At 37.6% G+C, this 25,874-nt stretch overlaps 2 protein-coding genes across 4 annotated transcripts in view; one reads left to right on the top strand and one right to left on the bottom strand.

Moving 5' to 3' along the window:
• Window positions 1-1,407: 1,407 nt before the first annotated feature.
• Window positions 1,408-12,755, top strand: dpf2 (double PHD fingers 2). 2 transcript variants are annotated; one of them, XM_030154066.1, is made up of 12 exons: window positions 1,408-1,478; window positions 3,415-3,575; window positions 3,994-4,101; window positions 4,202-4,380; window positions 4,468-4,560; window positions 5,831-5,909; window positions 6,373-6,414; window positions 8,394-8,528; window positions 8,652-8,783; window positions 8,874-8,986; window positions 9,100-9,181; window positions 10,476-12,755. In XM_030154066.1, exons 1-12 carry the CDS (start codon window positions 1,447-1,449, stop codon window positions 10,556-10,558), a joined length of 1,239 nt encoding a protein of 412 aa, XP_030009926.1. In that variant the 5' UTR covers window positions 1,408-1,446; the 3' UTR covers window positions 10,559-12,755. The 2 variants fall into 2 exon arrangements, with proteins under 2 accessions (XP_030009926.1, XP_030009927.1); XM_030154067.1 differs by lacking the exon at window positions 6,373-6,414.
• A 341-nt stretch (window positions 12,756-13,096) lies between these two features.
• Window positions 13,097-25,874, bottom strand: part of LOC115433169 (sodium/potassium/calcium exchanger 3) — a 35,767-nt gene continuing 22,989 nt past the window's right edge. For both annotated transcript variants that reach the window (XM_030154446.1, XM_030154445.1), the window contains exons 9-17: window positions 24,277-24,330; window positions 22,643-22,785; window positions 22,354-22,520; window positions 22,023-22,263; window positions 20,317-20,483; window positions 18,611-18,725; window positions 18,411-18,523; window positions 18,214-18,279; window positions 13,097-16,317 (exon numbers count right to left, since the gene is read on the bottom strand). In XM_030154446.1, coding sequence (XP_030010306.1) covers window positions 16,207-16,317; window positions 18,214-18,279; window positions 18,411-18,523; window positions 18,611-18,725; window positions 20,317-20,483; window positions 22,023-22,263; window positions 22,354-22,520; window positions 22,643-22,785; window positions 24,277-24,330 — 1,177 coding nt within the window. In that variant the 3' untranslated portion in view covers window positions 13,097-16,206. The remainder of the gene's footprint in view (window positions 16,318-18,213; window positions 18,280-18,410; window positions 18,524-18,610; window positions 18,726-20,316; window positions 20,484-22,022; window positions 22,264-22,353; window positions 22,521-22,642; window positions 22,786-24,276; window positions 24,331-25,874) is intronic.

Raw genomic sequence — 25,874 nt, 5'->3', positions numbered from 1 at the left:
ATCGTCTCTCTTAACTCACCATATATTTTTTATTAGTAAGTTGTTGTTGTTGTTGTTGTTGTTTTTTTATCAATTACTAGAAATTTCAGGTGACCCCACTTAGAGTCCCAACCCCAAAGTTGAAAACACTGGGTTAGAGGTTTCTAGAAACCTACATTGCTGCAGAATGAATGAAATAATGATAAGCTCAAGTGATGATGAGTGGGTTCGTGTTGAATCAGTGGATGTGGAAGATGTCATCATCTAAAGGTCATGTTTAGAGACAAAATGACAACACTTTAAAAAAAGAAAAAAAGATGTATATTAGGAAAGTGGAGAAGTGGAACTGAGTCTCTTATATTATGACAAAATGTTAAGCTTGACCGCTAAAATGATGTTACCATTAGGTTTTTTATTATGTACTGCAGCAGGGATGCACTTCCACAAGAATAATCTTAAACTTACATTTTTCAGATCTAACTAAAGGACATAAAATGAAAAATAGTGGTTAAATTATCTAGTTGTGATACATACAAGATAAACTGTGTAAACAGTAGTCTTTCATCTTCATGTTTCAGGGGCTGCAGAGGCAATTTCATGACATAAAAAATATTTTTTGATATTCTATTGGATTATTTATTTATGCTCTTATCATTTCCCTACAATGAAATAAGATTGCTGTAGATAGGTTTAGCTTTAGGTGTCTGAGAACAAGAGATGTTAGGCTGTTTTATATCCTGTGGGATATCTAGGTAATAATATACTGGGTAATGAATAATTTCAATTCACTGTTAAATAAAATTGTTCTGCACAAAAGAAAATAAATAAAATAAAAAAATAAATGGCTTCTCCGCCATCACCTAAACATTGACTGCACACAAATGCAAATATTGTTTTTTACGGGGTTCTTCTATATGTTTCTGCTTTGCCAAAATCTTTTTGCATAATGGTGTCAGGTTTTCACAGTGAATTATGAATAGAAGTATGGAAGAGGATTAGGACCACTGGGGAAAAAAATGAAGGTCCAATATATTTCTTTTATTATTATTCTGAGAAAAAAGTCAGAATTCTGACTTTTTCTCAACAACAACAACAACAACAGCAATAATAATAATAATAATAATAATAATAATAATAATAATAATAATAATAATAATATTAATAATATAAAAATAATTTGACATTATTTTTTTCCCAGTGGCCCTAATCTTCTTCCGTAATAGAAGTTATGTTGTTTTTGCAGAATACAGAAAAATCCTCAGATGAAGCTTTAAACTGTACAGATGTAACGCAGTAAAAAGGAGATTGCAATGGACGAACAGTGACAGGGAAGTACTTTACGCTGATGCAATTCCATGTTTTAACCAACAGAGGGCGCGGTTCTCTCTTTCTTCCTCTACTTGCCTTCAAGTCCTCGCGGAGGGCGTGTGTTACCCAGAGTCACTTTCCCCGTGTAATAAAACCAAGATGGCAGCTGTTGTTGAGAATGTTGTCAAACTGTAAGTGTTGTACTTTTTTTTTAAATATACCTTACAACACCTTAGGTGACACACACCGAGGTCTTATCATACAGACTGGCTCCTCGTATGGCTACTAGTGGTGTCGCTGGGAACCTCAGGGACATTTGTAGTGATTTAATAAGGTAGCCTGCCCTGTCGGACCGTCGTGTCTGTTCACATCCTGGAATGGAAGTGTAATAGTTAGCAGACTCCCAGATGACGTTACTGAGACGTGAATTAAGAAAATGTGTGACAGAACAAGCGATGGTTTAATCAGTAGTATATTTACAGAAACAATATTTTAACTTACGGTGTCTTTTTAGCCACGCGGCTAACTATCGTGCTAACGTCAAGTACCGTAGCGGCTAGGTGGCTTTGACGCTAACAGGCTAAAGAGAGTGTAATTGTGGCCAACGTTAGCGCAGACTGGTGTGGCGACTGGCCAACTAATTTAGAATGAATGAAAGATAGCTTTTTATCTGAAGACCTCAGGTTCACAGATACTTCAGCTCCCATACGTCTGATATACACTCAGTAACTTTTGAGTCTGTTGTAAAAGTTAATGTTTGTAGTGTCAACGATTCGCCCTCGGTTGTATTCAAATGTGCTTGGATTTCCGTCTTTACTATGCTAACAGGTGCGCAAGTCCTACATGTCGGAATCAAAGAAATTAGCTCCTAGTAACCGTACTAACACTTTAAAACTTAAAACTAACAATAAAACATGGTTTCACCTTAACTTTTTTTAGTAAACGTCTACCGTATTTGTTTTATGTACGTGGTTTGTGTGAGCTCAAGGGAAGTAAAACCATAATGTATTATTCAAAACACTTCACATACATAGGCAAAGTATTATGATCAGATCCTCAGCTTCACAACCAGCTTTAACCCTTAAAGACCTTGAGCTATTTTTATGGCAACTTCCAATTGGAATTTTTTCTACATTTAACCTTTCCTAAGTGATTTATCAGTCTTTATTACAATAATTAACTCTGCATCTTCTATTTTTCATTTAAAGTCAGTTATTTTCATATGTTTAATTCACTGATCATGTAGATATTCATAAAAGCTTTGAGAATATTCAAAGGTTATTATATCCAAAGAGAGATAACTGAAAAAAGTGACTTTTTCAGTAAAATATATCATTAACTGAACATATAAACAAGTGTCTCCAACCACTGTCATTTGTCAAACTACATGGGTTTCACTGGTGAATCAGTGTCGCAGAAGATGACAGTGTTTCCGTGTTCACTATGACCATGAAAAGCTGAGAAACTGCATTTTACCTGAATTATTTACATGTATTGATATGACCAGTGATTCAGCAGTTGTTAAACATTTTAGATCAGTAGATGGTCATGGTCACCGGTGGATGTTTAGATCTTTGAGGGATAAAGTATAGGCTGTAGAATACTCTGCTCCTCCAGGATAGTTTCAGGGGTTGTGTTTGAGCTGAAAACCTCAAACGTTAGTGGTTTTGTCTACTTGTACTTTCACATTTTCTTGTCAAGGATACTGTAAAAACACTAACATCTTTGTCTTAAGCCTGTTAACACAATTTTAACACGTTAAGATTTTTTTTTTTATATAGGAATGCAGTTGGAGGTAAATTAGTGTATTCAGGCTGGAAACAAATTCTGCTTCAGTACTGATCTTCAGTGTTGATTTTGAACAAAAGATCACCTGCTGTGACACTCTGCATGATGATTTAATTTGAAGAATTAATTCATTATTGACTAGTAGAGTGCTGCTTTTCTCAGGTCCATAACACAAAGCAGAAACAAAGAATTTACCTGCTCTTTTGTATTTATTGAACCCACACAAATCATAATCACCTTCCTAGGAGATTGTGTATTTTTGTCTTTTGCAAGGTGAGATTTCCTGAACTTATTTGCATCCATTTGCTGTTTTTTTTTTTTTTTTTTTTTTTTTATCAGGCTAGGAGAGCAGTACTACAGAGATGCCATGGAGCAATGTCATAACTACAACGCCCGACTCTGTGCTGAAAGAAGTGTGCGGATGCCGTTCCTCGACTCTCAGACTGGTGTGGCTCAGAGCAACTGCTACATCTGGATGGAAAAGAGACACAGGGGACCAGGTGAGGCTCGACTTGTAATGGTTTGCTAAACACAATCTTGGACTCATTCAGTTGACTTGTCTTAAATATTTATTGACCTTCACTGAGACAAATGTGCATTGCTGAATAGGACTGATGGGAAGGCATAGAATGGGCATAGAATTATTCTGATGTCTTCCTCTATTTAACAATTTTTTTTTTTTCAGAATTACATTCAAGCTACAAATAGTCTCATTATCAGAAGAAAACAGACAAATATAGCTTTGTTTCTTTGACCTTTTTTAAGACAGTGATCTTAGTCCAGAGGCAAATGTCACCTTAAGAAGGTAAAGCTGAGATAGATATGTTTTTTTTCTCCCATCAGCCTGTCAGCTCAGACCTTGCGTATGTAAATATGTTCAGGGCTTTGTATTGGGATCTGTGTGTGATGTTCCTCTAGGCATGGCTCCAGGGCAGCTCTATACTTACCCATCCCGGAGGTGGAGGAAGAGACGGAGAACTCATCCTCCAGAGGACCCCCGACTCCTTTTCCCTCCTGTTAAGTCAGGTATGGCAGCCTTTACTCAGCCCGTTCTCCTTTTAGCTGTTACAGGATATGCTAGAGTGTTGTGTTTTTGTGGTTGACTCATTTTCTGATTCATTCACAGAGATTGATTTAGGACTGAAGAAGGATTCTCTGTTGTCGTCGGATGGCAGCAGTCTGGAGGCCTTGCTAAAGGGTGACTCTTTGGACAAACGTACAACCACAGAGGTCCGAGGGTCTGAAGAAGACTCAAACCTGAGCGACTACACCGGAAGCTTGAATCCTGCTGCCCGGATCAGAAAGGTTCTCATATTGTTTTACCTACACGTTGTAAAAATATCAAAACGGATGATAAATTGTCTAATTCTCCCCTCTCTTTTGTTAAAACAGAGAATCTTAGAGCCAGACGACTTCCTGGATGACTTGGACGACGAGGACTATGAGGAAGATACACCTAAACGAAGAGGCAAAGGAAAGGGGAAGGTGAATTATGTCCAAGAACTAAAGTTACAGAGGAAACTCATAGTGGTCACAGTTGCAATGATCAGCTGCATATATGGATCAAAAAGCTTGTGTTCAGTGCAAATGTTCATACCAGTAATCAAGCTCTTCTTTTCATACCTAAGACTAGTGCTGCCTACACTTTGAAATTAATGTGTGACAGAAATTGTCAGTCTGTAAAGCCTGCCCTTTAAAAATGACTGATAATGTCCGGTTATATAATGTCCCTGTTAGGGGAAAAGGCTCTGGGAGCTGGAATTTGAGAGCCTCTAAGAGGACAATTTTTTCAGAGGCACTGAGCAGGAAAACATGTATTTTAAACTAAATTGAATTGTATGAATGAATTGTGATGATACAGATTTATGCTAGAGCTAATGTTTATGCAGATTTAGGTAAAAAAAAAAAAATTACGAGTCCAAATGGCTCAATCCATCACCACAGTGCCACCAGATTCCTTTAATATAAACAGAAAATTGCCTTGCAGAACTGCTATTATTAGTCAGTGTCCAAACGAGTGTGCTATATGTATGTCATCACACTCGAAAAAGCAATCCAATAACTGAGGCAGTGGTTCTGTCTTTTGGGGGGTGGGATGGCACCTTTCCCAGCTTTCAACAGGCAAAGGTGGGATATAACCTGGATGTGTCATCGCTTCATCACAGGGAACACACTTAAAATGTCAGTAACTTTTGTAGGTGGATATTTTTTTAGGAAGCATAACGGTGCAAAAAACACAAACTAATCCTCTCAGTCATGTGGGTCTGCCTCTCCGTACCCCCAGCCCCTCTGATTTTTTTTCATCACCTTTGAAGATCATAGAGTTGGGCTCAGAGTGGGATGAAGGTACGCTGTGAAGTTTCCAAAAGCTGGATTGAGTGATGTAGTGAGAGAAAGAACACTGTGTTCAAGATATTGCACATGTCATTTCATTTGAAGTAAAACTAAAAACAGTTTAATGGAGGAAAAAAAAACCTACTTCTATTCCATGACAGAGATTTTGGGATTTCCTCACAGTTACAATAAAATGCATGTATTAACATAACAAAATATCCACAAAAACTACCAACACTTGAAGGTTGAACCACCGCATTATCATCAAAAGTTAAGTGTGACTCCGCTTAATCATCTGCTTGTGGTGATGGTTTCAACCTGGACGACATGATCATTACAAGGTTTCCCCTGTATCTGATCTAGTCTCAGCTGTGTGTGCTCCAGTCTGTCTGTTCAGGTCTAATAAATCCTCTGCCTTTAGGGCCGAGGCGTGGGCAGCAACAGGAAGAAGCTGGATGCAGCTGCACTAGAGGATCGAGACAAGCCATACGCCTGTGACAGTGAGTCCTCAAGGGGGAAGAATAAACATGTAAACTTAGGTCACTGCAGATGTTAATAGAGCTCCATTGTCTGTTAGATTAATAAAATAATGGAGGGAGAGCTTTCCCTGAGTTTTCCTTTTTAAACAATGCTGTTCATCTCTTTATCTCCAGCTTTGTCATAAGTCTAGTAAATATATATATCTATATTTAAGATAATATAAAGTCAGCAGTATTCATTTGTTGTTATATTCATTCCTTTCTTTAACTAAGCTTTTCATGGGTAGTGGGAGGGTGTTTCTTCCACTTTTCTGTTGTTGTCAAACGACTGTACTGCTTGATGTTTTTCCTCTTTTTGAAGCATTTTCACTTCAGCTGCAGTTCTCAGTAGGGTAGAGCTGACTGACTGAGTCTACATCAGTCTATGAGCCTATTTCTCTGAGCCTCTGTCTGTGCTCTCTTCCCTTTCTCTTCTCTCTTTCAGACACTATCAAACAAAAGCATATTTCAAAACCTTCTGAAAGAGGTATATTTCTCTGATTTCCTTTTTACTCAAGCCTGCCTGTCATTTGTCTCCACTGTCTTTTTTTTTCTTTTTTTTTGTTTGTGTTACATTGTAAGTTTGCTCTTTGTGTAGATCATAGGGTAAAAGTTTGTTCTAGGCAATTGACTTAAATATAATTAATTAGACGTATGAGTCTAGGACATGTTAGATATGTAAAGTGTGGTCTGTGACAGAATATATGCACTGTCTCAGTCTACAAAAGATAAGCTGTAGCTCATGAACGTATGTTTTCCCCTCAGTCTGGCCCTCAAATCCCAGTAGAATTAGATAAGCAAGGCTGAATCCTGCTGTCGTTTTCTCTTTGTGCTTCATCTCTTGTCTTGTTACTTTAATGTGTGCAACTTGACTGCATTACTGTTTTTTCCTTGCCTTTTTACTTTTTTCTTCCACTCCACCTCTGCACCCTGTCCAGGCTAATTCCACTTTCATGTTTGTGAGTCAGCTGCCGCCTCTGTCATGGTTTCCAACTCAGTTTGATGCCTGTTTGAACTGTGGGGATCCCACAAGTATAGATGTGTATGGAAAAATGTCTGTCTGCATTGGTGCATTGGTCATGAGGCACAAGCATAGCTGTGGTTTTATCAGATGCAGTGGCTAAGATGGATGACTGTCCTAAAGACTTATCATTCCTTTAGCTGGCAGTTGGAGAAACTGTACACTGACCTTTTGAAGAAATGAAAATGAATGACTCAGAGCAAGTGTGGAAGCGAAAGAAGAAGTGTTTTGTCTTTGGGTGATGTGTCTTATCTTATGACAAACCTCACACACCCCCTGTGACAACGGCTGCACAGTGGCATCTTTGTCCTCCCTGAGTCAGTAAATCAGCATTAAATACTTCAGGCTTCTGTTGCTTCACTCAACAGTATATTAATTATCGTTAAAGGAGTTTTCATGTTGACATGGTGCTGCAAATAGTTTTAATGGTAGTGTACAGAAGTCGCACCATTTTCAGCATTAGTCTTGGATGCTTGACTTGAAGCGAATAGGTACTTACCTGCTTAAAACAAATGAGACGATGCAAAATGTCAATTTAAGTGTAGCCCAGTTGTACCGCAGATAGTCCTGACACTTAAATTGTGTTTTTAAGATCACACCTCTACAGCTGCCTAAGAGGTGAGGAGATGCTATGATACCATTTGTGCCAAGATGCATGACACCTCAGCTCCACCCCAGTGAATAAGACAATGCATGTTTAAAAACATCGCATATTTTCAAACCTCTTCGTCTTTTCCCTTCATTTCACATGTATAATATCTTTATGGAAGTCTTGACAATAAAAAGCCGGGCATTATAGAAACCTGTTGGGTTCTCATGTTATTTTTTAATCACTGTAAGAACCTAGACAGAGTAGTATTTTCCAGATGAAAGTTAAGATTTGTAATTTAAGCTTAACGTTGTCTGTACGGGCTTTAAAACAGCTTTGTAAGTCATTATTAGAACACCTGTGATTTTCTACAGAAATTCAATATAATTCACATGAACATTGGATAAAGTTCATGTAAATGTTTTTGTTGTATTAGTTGTTCCTGATATTCTTCTCATGTAGATGTTTGTAATGAATATATTAATTGTTATTGAGAATATTTGTTCTCATTAATATATATTTTTTATAATTTGTGAAGTGCATTACACTTATTTCTAACCAATATTAACTCAGGGGTCTAATAATAATTTTCCAAAGCTGTGTGGGATAATGGGAATTAAAATATGATCTACAAACATAAGTAAATGTATATAGATGGATAATTGTGTTTTTCCAGCCTCAAAAGATAAAACAAAACTGACATGTGGACAGCAGAATCAAAGAGTGGAAAAGTTAAAGTAATACTAAGAACTTGCATTAGTCACCCTCATCTCACCCACTGACTTTATGCAGTGTGAACCTGACTGAGGTGATCCTTTGTTTTCATACATGTTGTCTTTTGTGGTTTTGGTGGCAGTCTGTGGGAAGCGCTACAAGAACCGTCCTGGCCTGAGCTACCACTACGCCCACTCCCACCTGGCCGAAGAAGAAGGTGAGGAGAAGGAGGAGATGGAGATGGAGCCCACCCTGCCGCTGCCCGATGAGCCTAAGAGTAAGTGATGAATATGTAGCAGTCGCTTCCTGCACACAGATGTGAGTAGAATACCACAGTCACTGAAGGGGAAGTCATTTACAGTTTATGTAGTAAAAGTAATGACCTTTTCTTGCTTTTCAGCTCCAAAAAAGGGCCCAGACGGTCTCGCTTTGCCCAATAATTACTGCGATTTCTGTCTGGGTGACTCCAAAACCAATCATAAAACGGGCCAGTCAGAGGAGCTGGTGTCCTGCTCTGACTGTGGGCGTTCAGGTACATTCAGGACAACTGACTACTCACATAAAAACATTAGTAGGGGGTGACTTTGCAGCAAAAAGACAGTATTTTTCTCATTCCCCTCAGGTCACCCATCCTGCCTGCAGTTCACTCCTGTAATGATGGCCGCTGTGAAGACATACCGCTGGCAGTGCATAGAGTGCAAGTGCTGTAACATGTGCGGCACCTCCGAGAATGACGTGAGTTTTCTACCAGTTTGATACAGTTCTACTTCTCAACAAAAGGGATGAAGGAGATGAACACTGTGGTTTAAATACACTGTATTAAGTGTTTCTCTTGTGCTTTGTCCTAGGATCAGCTTCTCTTCTGTGATGACTGTGATCGAGGCTATCACATGTACTGTCTCAACCCACCCATGTCTGAACCTCCAGAGGGTAAGACGACACTAAACAAACTGTTATTTATAGATGATCATCTCACAGAGCTAAGGTGTTTGTTATTCTTGAGACGTGGGCCCAGGTCTATCAGAATTTTGTATCCAATTATCAGAATTTTAGGGCTTAAAATAAAATGTCTTACATATGATTTTTAGCTTTTAAGAACTTACTGAAATATGAAATAAACAGTTTATGAAGTTGCATTAACTTAAACAAAAATGCTAAACAAACCAGTATATAACACCATTATCCATCACGGATCCACCAGTATATCAGCCAAACACTGGTACTAGGTGAAATTCGCTGATACCAGCCAGTATTTCTATTCGGACCTAAGGAGTTGATGGCAGTAGCTGATATTTATCTGTTGTGTTGAAGGCTTTTTAAAAATAAAGTTCTATAATTGAATTTGTGTTCATACAAAGACTAGAAAAGCACTCGGAGAGCGCAGACCTCCGCCAAGGCAGACAGATCAGTTGTTGCCCCCCTGATCACCACCAAAATTTTATCATTTGTTCCTTGTGCTAGTATCAACATTTCCTGAAAATTTCATCAAAATCTGTCCATAACTTTTTGAGTTACCTTGCTGACAGACAAAGAAACAGACAAACAAACCCCGATGAAAACATAACCTCCACCGTTCCTTGGCAGAGGTAATAATGTAATGAGGAGCTGAATAAGTTTAAACCGGTTAAATTAACACATTTTTATGAATGGCACAAATGTGGTATAATCAAGATAAACATAAGAACTGTTGGACAAATTGTTGTTGTAAATATCAGTATTGTTATCGACTGAGTTTTGCAATCAGTGAATCCTGAACAATCACTGATGCAAAATGTGCAGCACAATCAGCATTTACCTGAGCCCACCCTGCTATTGTCAAAGTGGTGTGTGGGTCATAATAAAATAGCTACTTCTAGAAATAATGAGTTAAAACTGCAAATGTTAATTTTATATAATTGTAGAAATAGGAAAACTCCTTCCCATCCTTCTGTTTTTGGCCAATATGGACAAAAAAAGTCTGTAATAGCTTCATAATAATCTTGGAACATATTGAAACATGCAGAAACGTTGACTGTTTTAGTTTAAGCTTTGACTTTTCAAAACAATTGACGTGGTTCTAAGCAAGTGAAAGTTTGTTTGCCGAGTCTCAAATATTTAGTTAAAACAATTAGCATGTTGTCATGTCTTGTTTACGCTCAGGCACATGCAAACTGAACTCAAATCAGTCCTAACAGCCTAAACATTTCTGACGTTAATTATTTTTTGTGGTGTTTTTGGCATTTAGGGAGCTGGAGCTGTCATCTATGTCTAGACCTTTTGAAAGACAAAGCATCCATATACCAGAACCAGAACGCCCCACCATCATGATGGCTGCCCCCCTCCTGCACATCCCATCACTCATCCGTCCCTCCGCAGTGTGGTTGCCCTTCAAGAACGGTAAACTCCTCTGACAAACTAATCTCAGAGGAGTTTTTCTGAAGACATGATAAATTGTGAAAAGGGAAGTATTTACCAAACTGGTCTCAATTAGCTTCAGATATGACTGTTACACAGTTCTAAGCTCAGATTTAGCCCCGTAACTTTTTATTTTGCCACATTTGAACAGTAAGAAACGAAATGAACCAGAGCAGATTTAGCCAAATGATCACTTCCTGGTGAGTTTTTTTTTTTTTTTTTACATAAACCTACACAAAGTTGCATAGATCTCATCTCTGTCCTGCAATGTATCGAGTTTAAGAGACTAGAGCAGAAATAGTTTGTTTGAAACAAGTAGCATGCCAATGCTTGCTCGTTATAAAGAAATACATTTTTTAATATTTATATATTTCTATGGTATATAATAGTATGGATTATGTAAAAGTCGGAAAAAGAATGGTCATGTAATGTCTTTTTATTAGGGGCTATCTCATTATGGGAAAAAGAAATCTGTAGCCCTATGTTCAGTCAGAGCACTGCTGGTGTTGGAGGAGTGATTATCTGTTGAGACTGTAAATGTAAAATCCACTGCCAGAGGCCACACACTGGCACTTCAGTATGAATATTACACATTAGTACATTTTGTCATACTTGTCAAAAAGGCTCCAGACGCTTCAGGGTCGACAGGTCAGACAGTAGGTCTCTGCTGGTGTTCACTGAGCTCAACACGGCTCACCATGATGCACGGGAATGTGATGATGTGTGTCATTTGGGCGACTTTGGGGATTTTTTGACAAACTCTGTCAGCTTCACTCTGGTCCTGACGACTGCGGCGACATAAAGCAGACCTGATGCTGGTACAGAACTGAAAAACACCTGGTCCTGTTTGAGAGAAGTGATGATGATTGTTATTGTTTCATCAGTCCTGTTTGCATTATTAGACAGGTAAAGGGATAAAAAGCCTTCATTGCTGTGTTCTAGCAGTTTGCTAATGATGCACCATTAACAACATCTGTAGATGTTGTGGCACCACTAGGTTATGTTAATGTAGTTGAGGACTATGCGACCATTCTGATGGTCCTACGCTGACAATGTAAAAGCAATATCAGAGCTCCTGCAGGATGCTGCGGTGACAGGGACTCATGGCAGGGTAAGTTTACAATGTGCGATACTGTACATTTTCTTTCTGAGAAAATGCTATAAAACATAGGGGACTGCGGCAACAATTATGGACAGCTCCATATTATAGAGAAGAGTTTATGTTTATATGTTTAGTCCCAGGGGGAGACAGCTCTTTTTGTCACTGCTTTCATAGTTTAATTATGCAATGCAAGGCTAAATGAAAGTCTGTCTGAACTGCAAAAGCAGTGATTTTACCTCAAACAGAAACAGTATTTAAAGGGTTGAAACATGCTGTAGATAGATGGGACAAAGTCAGAGTGAGAACTAGTTACGACAGCTGCAGTGTCCGCTTTCATAACTGCACAAACTACAGTTAAACAACTGCATGTAATTGTCTGCACTCTCATTTGCTACGTAGTCGTCTCAGCATTAGGTTTGGCGAAGGTGTTGGGAAGTGGTGTAATATAAATTAACCATACTATCATGTTTCAATAGCCAACTAACAATAACTAAAGCATTACACAAGTATAACCTGGTTTATTTTCTCATCACGTTTTGAACTTACTGGTATTTAGAGACAATGGCTAATAGAATATTTTGCTGGTTGTTTTTATATTCATCGATGATGTTTGTGTACCTGATGTGTGGAGCATTTTGGGACTTAAGGTGAAGTTTCTTTCTAGTTAATCCTGTGATCAGGTCTAAAGTGAGCCGCTCTCCTCCAAAGATCGAAACAAGAAGCAAAGCCTATAATTTGACCAAGAGGACATTTCTCTGGTGGACACAATGACCACCCTTTACACTGTCCTGTCCAATAATTATTTGGTTTATGTCAGACACAAATTGCCATTTTCTTGTCTTTGGCTTTGGGAGAGAATTGTTCATTACATTTAATAAAGTCTGAACTGAGATTGTAGGATTGTATAGTAGGTGAATTCTCTTAGGGTGGACTTTTTTTGGATTGTGATGGAACGTTTTCTTGTATGAAACTTGTTTTCCCAGGAAAAATAAATAGTAGGCACTATAATCTGCCTGTTGATTGTTTCCTTTTGTTGTTCAGGGGTTTGACTTTACCACATTTGGTTTAATAAGCGACCAAAATGCTAGGCTTTTAATAGGAAAAAGGTATACATTTTAGTCAAACATAACACAGGCTGATGTATAGGAAAAGAGAAAGAATGAATGAATGAAGAAAAATCTGGCAGGCATGTTACTGATATGGTGGAAAGGTAAGGCAGGGAAGGAAAAAGCTGTTGGGTGTTTTTTCTGTCTTTCACCATTAGATGGCAGTCACAGACTCGGTTCACTAATTCCACCTCCATTCATTCACTATCACCACTGCCTACAGACAATGACATGAAAGAGGTGAAGTGTTATTGCACAGTTTTATTGCACTCAAGATACAACAGTCCTATGATCCAATACGAGCTCTAAAGCAAGAAATTTCAACTCTTAAATAACTTCAACCACCAACATCACAACAGAAAAGAAACATTCTTCATAATACGTGAAGTTAAATGAGGGTAAATTGTTTGGTTTGGCGTCTCTGTGACCATAACTGAATTCCTACATGGGCAAACAGCATAGACCTCAAACAGTTGTCTTGAGTAACATGTCGGCTTTGTCTTCTCCACAAAAAAGCCAGAAGTATAAAAATAATGAACACAGAATCTGCTAGGACATTTTCTTCCTCAAGAACACAAAGCAGACACTCAAGAATGGGATGTGTGTACAGTCAATAGCGCAAGAGGGTGTTTTATAAGAAGTGACTTGCCAAAATAATTCATGAAACCCTGACTGCACTTCACTCTCCCTGATGATTTTTTTTGTAATTTTTTTTTTCACAGGTGATGTTTATAGAAAGTACAGCCCCAAAACAAATGCGTTTTCTTTGTACACGTCAGATGAACTAGTAGGATCTGATTTTACAGTAAATAATGGGATTTAGTGGGAAAAAATAACTACTGTCAGTGGAAACAGTTGGAATTTCCTCCAGTCTTTGATAAACAACTTTTTTATTGTACAGTGAATAAATGTTCTGCTCTATTTTTAAGCACTAGAAGTTGCATTAGTCGGTGGTTCAGTCCATTTGGAAACGACTCTCAGCTATGATAGAGCAAAGGAGAAAAAAAACAAAACACCTCAGATTATTATTTGCATCTACACTCAAATCATACTTTAGCTTTTATATTAATTCATATTCATGTCACACTATTAAAATATGTAAACAGGAGTTTAGTTTTGTGTGTTTTCCTGTGTAATGTAAATGGAGAGTGTCACTAAATCAATACTGAAGCCAACAAAAATCTCGGTGCTCAAAAGATTTTAAGACAACTGCGACTGAGTTAATAAACAGTGTTTGTTTGACATTACAGCCTTCATATTCCACCAGTCAGACAAAATATGCATTCATTCTGTTACAATAATTCACAGGTAAGCCTAGGATACATGATCTATCGTTAAAAAATATCAAAAACACCACAAAACTAGTCTCTGTCAGACATTCATATTATTGTAAAACTATGTAAATTATTTACCATTTACAAACAGTAAAAAGTATTGTCAAGTAGACGATAATTATACAGCCATTTGGAAAAGAAAGACAAATCTCTTTGCTGGAACATTTAGTAACAGGATAATAACTGCACTAACAGTGGCACCGAATCCTACTGTGTCATAGCCGTGATCATCCAGATTTCCTTATTCTGATAGAGCGACAGAAGAGCAGCAGATAATAATATGCAGCATTTATTTCCCATAACACACACACAAACACACACAGTTCATGTATGTGTGTGCATTTATTGTGGACATTATGGCAGATTTGTCTGCTTCTGTCCTGACTGAGGCTTGTGCTAAACTGTGAAAATGTTCCACCAAAGTGCAAGAATCCCCTAAAATGTACAGGAAACATTACAAACATTATCGTACCTAAACGTGACGTATTACAACTAGGTCATCAAAGTTTGTGACACTCATAGAAGCACATTATATATGATTTCATAATAATAAGACTCTAAAAATACTGTAACACTAGGTTAATCTCTTTACGTACATTAAGATGTACCAATACTTGCTTATAGGTAGTGAGGCAAAATAGTCAAAATATTGTCACAATGATGTGCATTTGAATAGTTCTACTCTAAAACCCGGACAGACGGTATGTCCTCGATCACAGGACGTCAGTACCTGTCGGTCTGTCTTCAGTGCTGCCTGCTACATTTCAATGCATGTAAATATCTTCACACAAATGTAGTTAGCTAGGGTGTACATTCAGAACATACAAGGGCATTAAATCCTAAGGCCAACAGACAAGTAGTTTTATCGGATAGTTTTTTTTTTTAATAAATAGGTCCAAGCATGACATGGCAGATTAAAGTACCATTTATTAAATATTTATCAGTGTTTCTAACTAAAGCATTTTCACAGAGATTTGCAGCAAATCAGGATCAAAACTTACACAGATCCTTTTAAAATTTTTTTTCTTTTTGTGTGTGTGTGTTTGCCTTTTTACGTAGCTTCTTGTTACAATTACAACTCAAGACATTTTGTTCCGTACTCTTGCACATCAGGGTTTTGACTGGGACTTCTTCTAATGCATTTTAACCTGGTTTCAAATCTGGTCTCTACTCTGCTGACAATGCACGTCCTGCTCAAGCACTGTTGTTGTTCTATTGTTAAAAGTGAACTGTCAACGACTGCTCGGCAACATAAGAATTAACCTGGGGGGGGGGGGGGTGTTAAAGCTGTATCCTCAACTGGAAGAGACTCAAATAAGTAGAGATTCTGGTATGGATTAGATTGGCTGCAGCAGTGTTTAAAAAAAAGAAAAAAAAGAATTATACAAATAAATAAATAATGACATCGGAAAAGTTAAGAGCGAAACATGGATGAAAAGGTGCTGAAATGAAAAAAAAACTATTAGGTAAATTATGGTGCAGAACTTATATTTCTGTTTTTACGTTATTTAGTTTATATACATACACTGAGCCATTTGATATAGATGCACAGGGATTAGCACAGGGTTTAATTATTTAAAGCTCATCATGTTACAGGTTATTGCTTCAATTAAACTTGTAATTCATTGAAAAAGTAGCTTCCACTAAATCATCAGTGAGTCGTTACACAAAAGCATAGAAGTTCCGGAGTAGAACTACCAGTCTGTGTGCTTCCATCTGCCATGCCATCCATGTCTCTGCTACGATCCAACATCACATTTTCTACCAGAAAGAACAACCGCTTTCAAACACTAGGTGAAAATAATAGAGTATTGATAGAAGCCTTCAGTGTGTACAGTGTCACCCTAGTGTTATCGTACAACGGTGCAGAGTCTCACAAGGAACACGACGACGATGTTATGTCTGTCACCCCCCCTCTTTTTTATTTTTTATTTTTTGCTTCAGGAGAGAGGACGTGTGATTGGAAAGGTAGGTACTTGGCATGGTGTCTGATTGGGAATGACCTTTGACCTTAAGGCCTCACATCTGTCCAAAGAAGATGGAGCAGAGTAGGAAGATGGCATAGAGAAATAAGAGACCCAGACCCAGACGGCGATCCAGCCTCCAGTGGTTCAGATGGACACTCATCACCTGAGAACAGACACCATGTCAAATATTTAACCACTCATGACTTATAAAGCACAAAAAGTATAAGTTCTGTCCAATAATAAAAAAAACAATAAATAAAAGACGTAGTAGTAGATGATGGTGTATTTTATTTATTTATTTATTATTATTTTATGTAGTTATTTATTTATTTATTTATTTATGACACTTTGCAAAGAAGTACTCTGATATACAAGCAAAATACTTTCAGGATAAAAGTAATGAAATTTTTACCAAAAGTTTGTCAATAAAGAAACATTCTAACTTATTATAGTTTTCAAGGTTAATATTGGCACTAAAATCACTGTGTGCACATAATACATTCACTTTTCAGTTTCCCTCTAATGTAAAAATCTATGAAATAAATGTATGTAAACCTATGTAAATATGTAATGAATGGTGCCAGGTACACCAAACCCCGCCCCTCGCACATATTTTACTCTTTATAAGTAAATGGGAAGATTTTAAAAATTCATAAAAAATTTGAACTTGGACCTAGTGTTCTGAAAATGTAGTGAGATCCATTCTGGGACACTGGCAGTCTATAAAGTCAGTTTGGTATGAATTCAGCCAATAGTTTGGCTGCTACAGACATTAGAAATTTTTCCCACTATAAGTAGATGAGAAAAAAAAAACCTAATAAATTTAAATTTGACCTATTTTTCCCATAATGTAATGAGATCTATTCTGGGTCACTGGCAATCTATAAACCAAATTTGGTATGAGTTCAACCCATAGTTGTGCTGCTAGAGTGTTAAACAAAGTGAACCAAAAACAATACCCCTTGCCTCTCCTTTGAGGGGCGGGGTAATAATGTGTCATATTACAGCTTGGGAACATTACCCAAACAGAGCTCTAGTCATTTACTTCCTAATTCAACTTATCAAAGTTTGATGCAACACATTTTAAAGCATTTTTTTTTTTTTAAAGTAGCTTTTCAGAGATAAGTTCATGTAAAATTCATCAAATTCAATAAATAACATCAGAGTTCCAATAATTATTTCCAAAACCATATATTCACAATATTTCATTTCATTCTTAAGAAATAGATATAAATAAGTTAAAAATTAAGTAAACAGTGATAAAAGTTAAATCTACAAAATACAGTTACTGTATTTCCTGAAGAAGTGGCACAGACCTTTATTTGAAGGAGACTTGGCCTATATTTACCATTTTCTTTGTTTAGTTGCAAGAGAAAGTCGTACTTATAGTGTAACCTTGTTTTGATCCATGCCATTTATGACAAAATTACTGCATCATGCTTTTAATACACACTCAACACTTCCTCAAAGATACGATATTTGATATAAAGTAAGTCAACCATGCATTAACCACAAGCCCAGATACTGTAATGCAATGAAGTTGCATATTATAGCTTTAAGAAAGGGGATACAAAACTATTGATTCCAAACAACAATTTGGGTAAAGGAGTTAAAATATGTTTCTTCCACTAAGTCTGGTTTGGAAAAATAAAGCATGACATACCAAATTTATGGTAGTTTAAAGAAATTCCATAAATCTGTTTGAAATATTCCATTTTTGAAAACTATCCATTGAATTTTGCAATTAGAAATCTGCAAATGCACTGTCTAAATAAGTTTCTGATAATGCTTTTTAGATGCCATATATAAGTATGTATACTTCAGAAGCATGCAAGGAGAAAATGCACAGCTTCTAATAGCATTAAAATTCACTCGAAGAAACTGGAAAAAACAGTTATGAAATGAAAAACTCCAAGTGCAGTAGCTGTAATAAAAGGCTGAGTTCATTAGAGTTACAAGTGAAATTAAATCCACTTCAACAGACTCATTTCTCCAAGTACAGACGCCCAACCGAGATCACAACAGGCTTTAAAACATTTGACATGCTGTGTTTACTCACCGTCAGTAACACGGATGCCAACAGCAAGACGACAGAGTAAACCAGTCCTTTATTATTTATGGGGACCTGTGGTGGGAAAAAAAATCAACTTTTTACAATCACACAAATTAAATGAAATTTAAGTGAAACATTGAAAAATACACACACAGGGAAATAAAACACAGAATAGGCTTTAATTTAACAAAAACTGAGCGTACTGATGATCCGTGGTCCACCACAAGGGTCCGCAAAGCCCAGGGAAAACCCAAACCCAGCAGGATGTCAAAAATATTGCTGCCTATGGAGTTGGACACTGCCATGTCCCCCATGCCTAAGAGGAGACAGAACAGAGACACACTGAGATAAAGCACTCACACCAGAGAGAGGAAACGAGAGAGTTCGAAAACAGTTTGTTTACCTTGTCGAGCTACTATCAGACTAGCCATGCAGTCTGGAACACTGGTCCCTGCAGCCAGGAACGTAATGCCCATAATGTAGTCTGGGATGTCGAGTGTGGAGCTGATGATGGTGACCTGAAAGGAACAAGAGGTCACGGCTTAATGAGTGGAGTGGAACAGTATCTGTGGAACAAATTCCTAATGTGTTTCTTAACACAATACATACAGTGGTGGAAAAAAGTTTTTGGACACCCCAGGTATTTGTGATACATTGCATTAAGCATCACTTTTAAGTCACTGAACTCTGGTATGTGTTATTCCATTCTGTTCTTCTGCACATGCTCTGTTCTGTCAAGGTTAAAACTGGACATTTCAGCAAGATGATGAAACACATCCAGGACATGACATGTTGGAACTGTCAAGAATTTAGTTTTGGTATTTTCTCTTGTCAACAATAAACATAGTAATGATATCAATATCTTCAACTGCTTTCAGTTTATAGCACTTTGAAATGTGTCCCATTATAAACCAATGGGGATTTTGAAAATATAAATAATTCATAAAAAATTCAAAAATCAATGTTTCCCAATTCTTTGAACAAACTTTGTGGACATTACCCCAAAGACGGTCTACAACAAATATCCAGTCATTCTGACTGACGATTTCAGAGAAGAAGATTCTTTAAAAATTGTTTACAAACGGACTGAAGACAGATGGACGGACACCAACTGACACCAACAGTCCACTGGACCTTTCAGGCTATTGGACTAAAAATATCACTTGCATTTGTTTGTATCTGTCTGATGCAGCCACACCATTTGAAACACAAAAAAGATTGTTCTGCAAATATTTTAAGGAAATATTTGAGATTATGTAAAACTTTAAGGTTGTGTAAAGAATGTTTTTCCACTACAGTATGTCAAAGAACAATTGCTGAAAACCTACCAAAGGTCTGTGAACTGTGTGGTACTGAACTGTGGACTTAGACTGTACCCACAGTAGAGCGCCACCCATAAACAAAGTGCTAAACCACCATAGTGACCATAGTGGTTTTCCTGCTTCAGGGTTTGTACGGGTGCTTGAAAACCTTGACAATGCTTGAATATCAGTGTTGTGTTTTCAAGGTCTCTGAAGTGCTTGTGATGCTCTGTGATATGATTCATTTATTTATTTTGAATATTAACCCTGCCAGGTTAGATTCCAAGCAAAAGGTACTTACAGAGAGGTGACACATTTTGAAAAATAAAACTTTATGTCAAAAAAGAAAATTAGCGGGTGTTCTCAGGTCGAATCCAGGTACATTTTTATCTTAATGTTTGGCTCAGTGTGAGTGTGTCTGAAGAACACCAAGTGGCTTCCCTTTTTTGGGAGAAAACTTTGTGTTGTCCTTCAATTTCTAAACTTTTTGGTATTATAAAACATAATTTTAGACGTTTATAGCATAATACAATATACATCATTGTGATAAAAAAGTGAAAAAAGTAATCATGAGTATATGCATTCCTGTAGATGTTTTTGCAATAAGGTCCTGTGTTGGAAAAATTTGAAAATGACCCTTAAATGTACTTGACTTTGACCTTGATGCTTGTTGCTACTTGTGCATTTAACTTGCTTTCGTGAGGTTACCATGAGGTTTTCTGCCTAAAACAGAACTGGAGCATTCATTTGTCACATTGTCCCGCCCCTTCCCTTTGAGCCCAATGGGACTTCATTTGTCCTTTCTTACCATCCACACCATGAGGTAGGAGAAGACGGCAATCCACAGAGTGGAGGCCACAAAGGTGACCATGAACCAGCGGTGCCAGCGTGGCTGAACACAGTTAGGCACAGTGCAGTAGAGCAGGACGCCCAGAGGCCATGTGATCACCCACTTCACCCGAGCACAGCAACCACCTGTGAAAGAGCAGGAAGTGACGCCCATCAGGAGAGCACATGGTGTTAGTCTACTCAGTCATCTACAGCAGTGAGCTCAAACACACTACAACCGACTAAACCGACTACTCAGCTCATATGGAATGGATTTGAACACTAATAAATATACAAGCACTGATCATTACAGTATTTCATATCATGTAATTAAATCAACTATTATCAACCTACTGCAGTGGTTTATCATTAGCTGATCATTAATAAAACACATTTTAGCTTTTTTCTTATTACTTTAAAGTTGCTACATCCTGAAGTCTTACATTTAAACAACATATAAATATATATGAAATCATACAATACTAGAATTTCTCTGTTTGCTGGTGAATTAGTTTTAACATACTACACATTATATGGGGTTAAAAGGTTTTCAGCTGACTCAGGAAAACAATAATAACTTGTCTTTTGATTATTTTCACAAGTCAAGCGAGTCAAACAAATTCCACATATTCTCCTGGTGATAACAAGGAAAACAAGAAAAGCACTCGGAGAGTGCAGACGTCTGCCAAGTCAGATACCCCCCCACCCCACCCCCACCAACACTTAATAATTTCTTCCTTGTGCCAGTATCAACATTTCCTGAAAATTTCATGAAAATCCATCCAGAACTTTTCGACTTATCTTGCTAACAAACAAACAAACACGCACGCACACAAAGCAAAGTGATCACAGTACCTCCTGGCGGAAGTAATAACATGAACAATTGGAAGGAGGAATGGTAAGAGGAAAAAAATGGCAAAAAGAAAAAAGCGAAAACTAAGAAAGCTGTTCAATAAAATGTCTGGTAAACTATTAGCATATAGTGCAGGGGTATCAAACATACGGCCCGTGGACCAAAACTGGCCTTCAAAAGGGTTCAATCCATCCCAAGTGCAAAAATTACACAGAAGACAGTGATAGTCAAGGGTGTCACCGAGTCTTCACAAGTTATTTTGATCACAAAGTTAAATGCTATAGTTTTCAGTTCCAGATGAATGTTCATAATTGTGTCCTTGTACATCCTCTGTGATCTGTAAGTTTTAATGTACATGTGTATATGATAAGCTGAGACATGATACTGTTAAAATTGCACTTATTTTTCTCAAGAAATTTCAGGTTATTCGTGGTTGTTCACAATATTTGCATTTTTTGTGAAAGGATAGTTTATAAATGTAAATATTTTCACACTGTAATCTTACTTTTTTGCACTAAAACAGAGACAAATTTACAGTTGTCATCATATATAACTTATTATGCTATTATTTTACTGGTCCCACCTGCTGGAGACCAAATGTGGCTGTACATGGCCCCTGAATGGAAACAAGTTTGACATCCACCATACAGTGTGTAGTTACAATCACGTAAATGTAATTTATAATGGATTAAATCATCAAATCTGATGATAGTAGAGTAACATGTTGAATGGTGGATTGTACACAGTAAAGTCTAGTAATGTCTAAAATCAGTATATCAACAGAAGTCATGTATTCATTCACCTTTACGTGTTTATTTTGCATCGAGTCTCACCTGGTATTCGCACAGGATTAAAAACCCCATCTTCATCCTCCTCATCCTCGTCCTCTGGCTGGCAGACCTCCGCTCCAGGCTTTTCTCCTGACTCTGCGTCTCCGATCCCAGGTCTGCCTCCTCCGTTCTCCAGACTGCAGGAGCTGGTCATTTTCAGACTGTTGCTGGTGGACCCTCCTCTGGACCTGGGTCCGGCCTCAGCGTCCCTCTGGTGCTTTGAACTCCGTATCAGCCTCTGCCTCTGAGGGTGAACAGACAGAGGTTCTGTTGAAGAGCCTGAGGACGGTTGTGATTAAAAACGTGTGATAATGAGTGCGATGTGTTTAAGGACCTCGCTGATGAGCATCCGTCCTGCCATTGAGAGCCTGGTCCGAGGGGAGAAGTGGGGGGTGATCATTATCCGCAGACCGGCCTCAGAGAAAGACAGTTTGTGGGGGTTCAGGATGAGAAGTTCATCCACCATCACGACTGGAGGAGGCTCCTGACTGTGGGTCTGACCTGTGAAAACACTGCTGACATTTTAACCTGCAGTCCGGATGTAACTGAAGACACATAAGACACCATCAGTCTTGAGGGAAATGTCAAAACCTCAGATGCTCCAGAGTGAAATAATGTCCGACCTTTACTGAGGAGGACGATGGAGGTGTTGCACCCGGAGGCGTCCTCCCCCATTTTGTCGTCCCTGCGGTCCTGTGACCCAGAACAGCACGGCACGGCACTCCTGAACTGACGCATCACAAACGCCAGAATCTGCGAATTAAACCTGCACGAACAGACGCTGCTTTTTACACCCACAACACACACCTATGATTTACACGCCTCATAACACAGGTTTCACAACACTGATCTGCCTCAGAGATTAAACGTGCTAAAAACTACATACTTAAATAAGGTGAATTGGGAAATAAATGACAAAAGTGTTGTTTAGCTGATGTTTCCACTGAATGATAGTGTTATTACATATATATATATATATTGGTTTATGTACATTTATACAATAGGTTTATCAGTCTTCCACTAGAAAGAACCTGTAAGGTGAATGTATTGCAATGTGCAGACAGTGTTTTAAAGTAGATCTTGTAGCTCTGAAACAAACATTCCCTTTGAGTTAAACCAATTCTCTCATTAATTCTCAAAATTTCACATTTTGATCCATGACTGTACCTATGACTACAGCCAATCAGCATTTTGACTTAATTTTTCTTTATTGGTGACACAGACTTGGTAAAGTTTCACTACTTTTATTCTGGAGGCATTTTGCTTGTAGACCAGTGTTATGTTCTGTTATGAGTATATTTTGAAAAACATAGAGTTTGTAATTTTTTTTTTAATCCTGAGTCAGTTTATGACACAATACATGGTGGAATCTGAGCAAAACAAAACATTTGACAACATCAGTAAAAATTAGAGCACCGCAAATCTTTTGCTGTAAAGCACAGGTGTCAAACATGCGGCACGGGGGCCAAATCCAGCCCGCCAAAGGGTCCAATCTGACCCGCGGGATGATTTTGAGAAATGCAAAAATTACACTTTAGATATTAACAATCAATGGTGTCAAAATCATTTTAATTCAGGTTCCACATACAGACATATACAGTCCAATTCGATTTCAAGTGGGTCAGAACCAGTAAAATATTATCATTATAACCTATAAATTATGACAATCCCAAATTCTCTGTTTTTTTGCTGTAAAAAAAAACAGTAAAATTAAATGAAAATGTTTACATTACCAAACTATACTTTTAATAAAAACATGAATAACCTGAACAAATATGAACAAATGGAAATGTCTTAAGAAAAATAAATGCAATTTTATCAATATTCTGCCTGTTACTAAATGTTTTGTGTGATTGTAATGCACATGTGTAAATGATAAAATGATAAACCGAGGCAGAATATTGTTAAAATTGCACTTGTTTTTCTTAACACAATTCAAGTTGTTAATGTTACTCAGATTTTTAAGGAAACTTTGTAGATGTAAACCTGATCATAATATAATTTTACTTTTTTCACTGTTATTATTTTACTGTTCCGGCCCACTGGAGATCAAATTGGGTTGAATGTGGCCCCTGAACTAAAATGAGTTTGACACCCCTGCTGTAAAGTATCTAAAATAAAAATAAATACAATGTTTTAGAGAATCAGTGCATTATCACTATACATCATGGTGTATTTTCCAAGTGTATTTTTCTACATTAGTAGGACAAATGTGCAGGTACTGTCCGATTTCTGAAAAATGGCTTTGCAAACTTACTTCATGATTATAATGTAGATTCCATACAAGGTCATGAGGAGAATAGATTCCCACCTACAGCAAGAAATGAGCTCTGATTAGTGTCTAATTCTGACACAAATCCAACCACAACTGTTCCATCTCCATCAGGAAAATGACCTGAAGTCACTAAACATCTGTCATAAGAAATGCAGAGCGCCTCCTTTGTCTTCTCTCCTTGTCATTACTTACACTAACATCTGTTTCATTAGGCTGAAGTGACGACTGAAGAGACCTAATATGATGATTTCACTGCTGCACATCTGCAGCCTCATATCTAAGATATTCTGAGCACGCACTGATTTGGCAATGTCAGCTTAAACACAAATCTGCCAGGCGTATTCAGAGAATCAGCAGTGAGGTGAAATAAGGTAGGACAGCCTTGGCTCCATACACTGCGATTCAATAAACAGCCTGCTATATATTACTGATGAATGCACTGTTACAGCCATTAGACATTAGGGCCATGAATAAATCTGCACTTTCATTAAAACCGCTGACAGACACAGCAGTGGAGAATCTTTTGTACCAGACTTCAGGCCCAAAGAAAACACTCAAGACTAAACAGGCTTTGAGAGCATATAATGAGCCTGTTTTGGAAGGAAAAAACAAAACAAAGAAGTCAGTCTTACAAGGCATGGCTCCCCAAACATGTTTAACTCAAGACACAAAAGATGAACTTAGACCCTTAGAATAGAAAAATGTATCATGAATCACAATCATTTTTATAAACAACTGGTAAAGAGTATAACATAATTTTCTATAAATGTGTCCTTTTATTTAGTTCATCATTTAGTAGTACATCACAGCAATAATCACATTTGATGAGTGTAATGTTATATCTCTATCCACCTACATTCTACATTGTCGATACATTTAATTCTAAAAATACCATCATATTATATACTACATGGGCAAAGTACTGGGGCACATTGAATTCAGGTGTGTCTTTGCTAACAGAGGGCTGGGGTACAAAATGACAACGAAAAATGTCATATTAGGAGTTTATATTGTGATAAATGTCATCGTAATAAACATTTTGAGTTATTTTTCAGGGTTAATTTCGGGGCGGCCATGGTTCAGGTGGTAGAGCGGGTCGTCCAATAACCAAAGGGTTGGCGGTTCGAATCCTGCTGTGTCCATGTGCTGTTGTGTCCTTGGGCAAAACACTTCACCCTCCTTGCCTCCAGTGCCACTCACACTGGTGTATGAATGCGTGTGAATGTTTGGTGGCGGTCGGAGGGGCCGTAGGCGCGAATTGCAGCCACACTTCTGTCAGTCTGCCCCAGAGCAGCTGTGGCTACAGATGTAGTTTACCACCACCAGAGGGGGAATGTGAGAGCGAATGAATAATGGCTCAATAATGTAAAGTGCTTTGGGTGTCTAGAAAAGTGCTATATAAAATCCAATCCATTATTATTATTATTATTATTATTATTATTATTATTATTATTATTATTATTATTATTATTTTCTTTGAATTGTCTGGTAAAGTGCTTAGAAACTGCCTCTAAATCACCCACAGGTGTAAATGTGCTTGAATGGTTGTTCATCTGTATATGTCAGTCCTGCTATGAACT

The sequence above is a fragment of the Sphaeramia orbicularis genome, chromosome 14, assembly GCF_902148855.1.
Source record: "Sphaeramia orbicularis chromosome 14, fSphaOr1.1, whole genome shotgun sequence".
Taxonomy (NCBI): Eukaryota; Metazoa; Chordata; class Actinopteri; order Kurtiformes; family Apogonidae; genus Sphaeramia; species Sphaeramia orbicularis.
The sequence above is the reverse complement of the archived record's forward strand: the minus strand, read 5'-3'. Positions and strand labels throughout refer to the sequence as shown.

What these genes read in the sequence shown, in the direction of transcription:
- dpf2 (XM_030154066.1), top strand. Translation starts at nt 1,447, where the DNA reads ATGGCAGCTGTTGTTGAGAATGTTGTCAAACT. An exon ending in GTTGAGAATGTTGTCAAACT is followed by an intron (nt 1,479 to 3,414) that starts GTAAGTGTTGTA and finishes TTTTTTTATCAG; the next exon opens with GCTAGGAGAGCAGTACTACA. An exon ending in CAAGCCATACGCCTGTGACA is followed by an intron (nt 5,910 to 6,372) that starts GTGAGTCCTCAA and finishes TCTCTCTTTCAG; the next exon opens with ACACTATCAAACAAAAGCAT.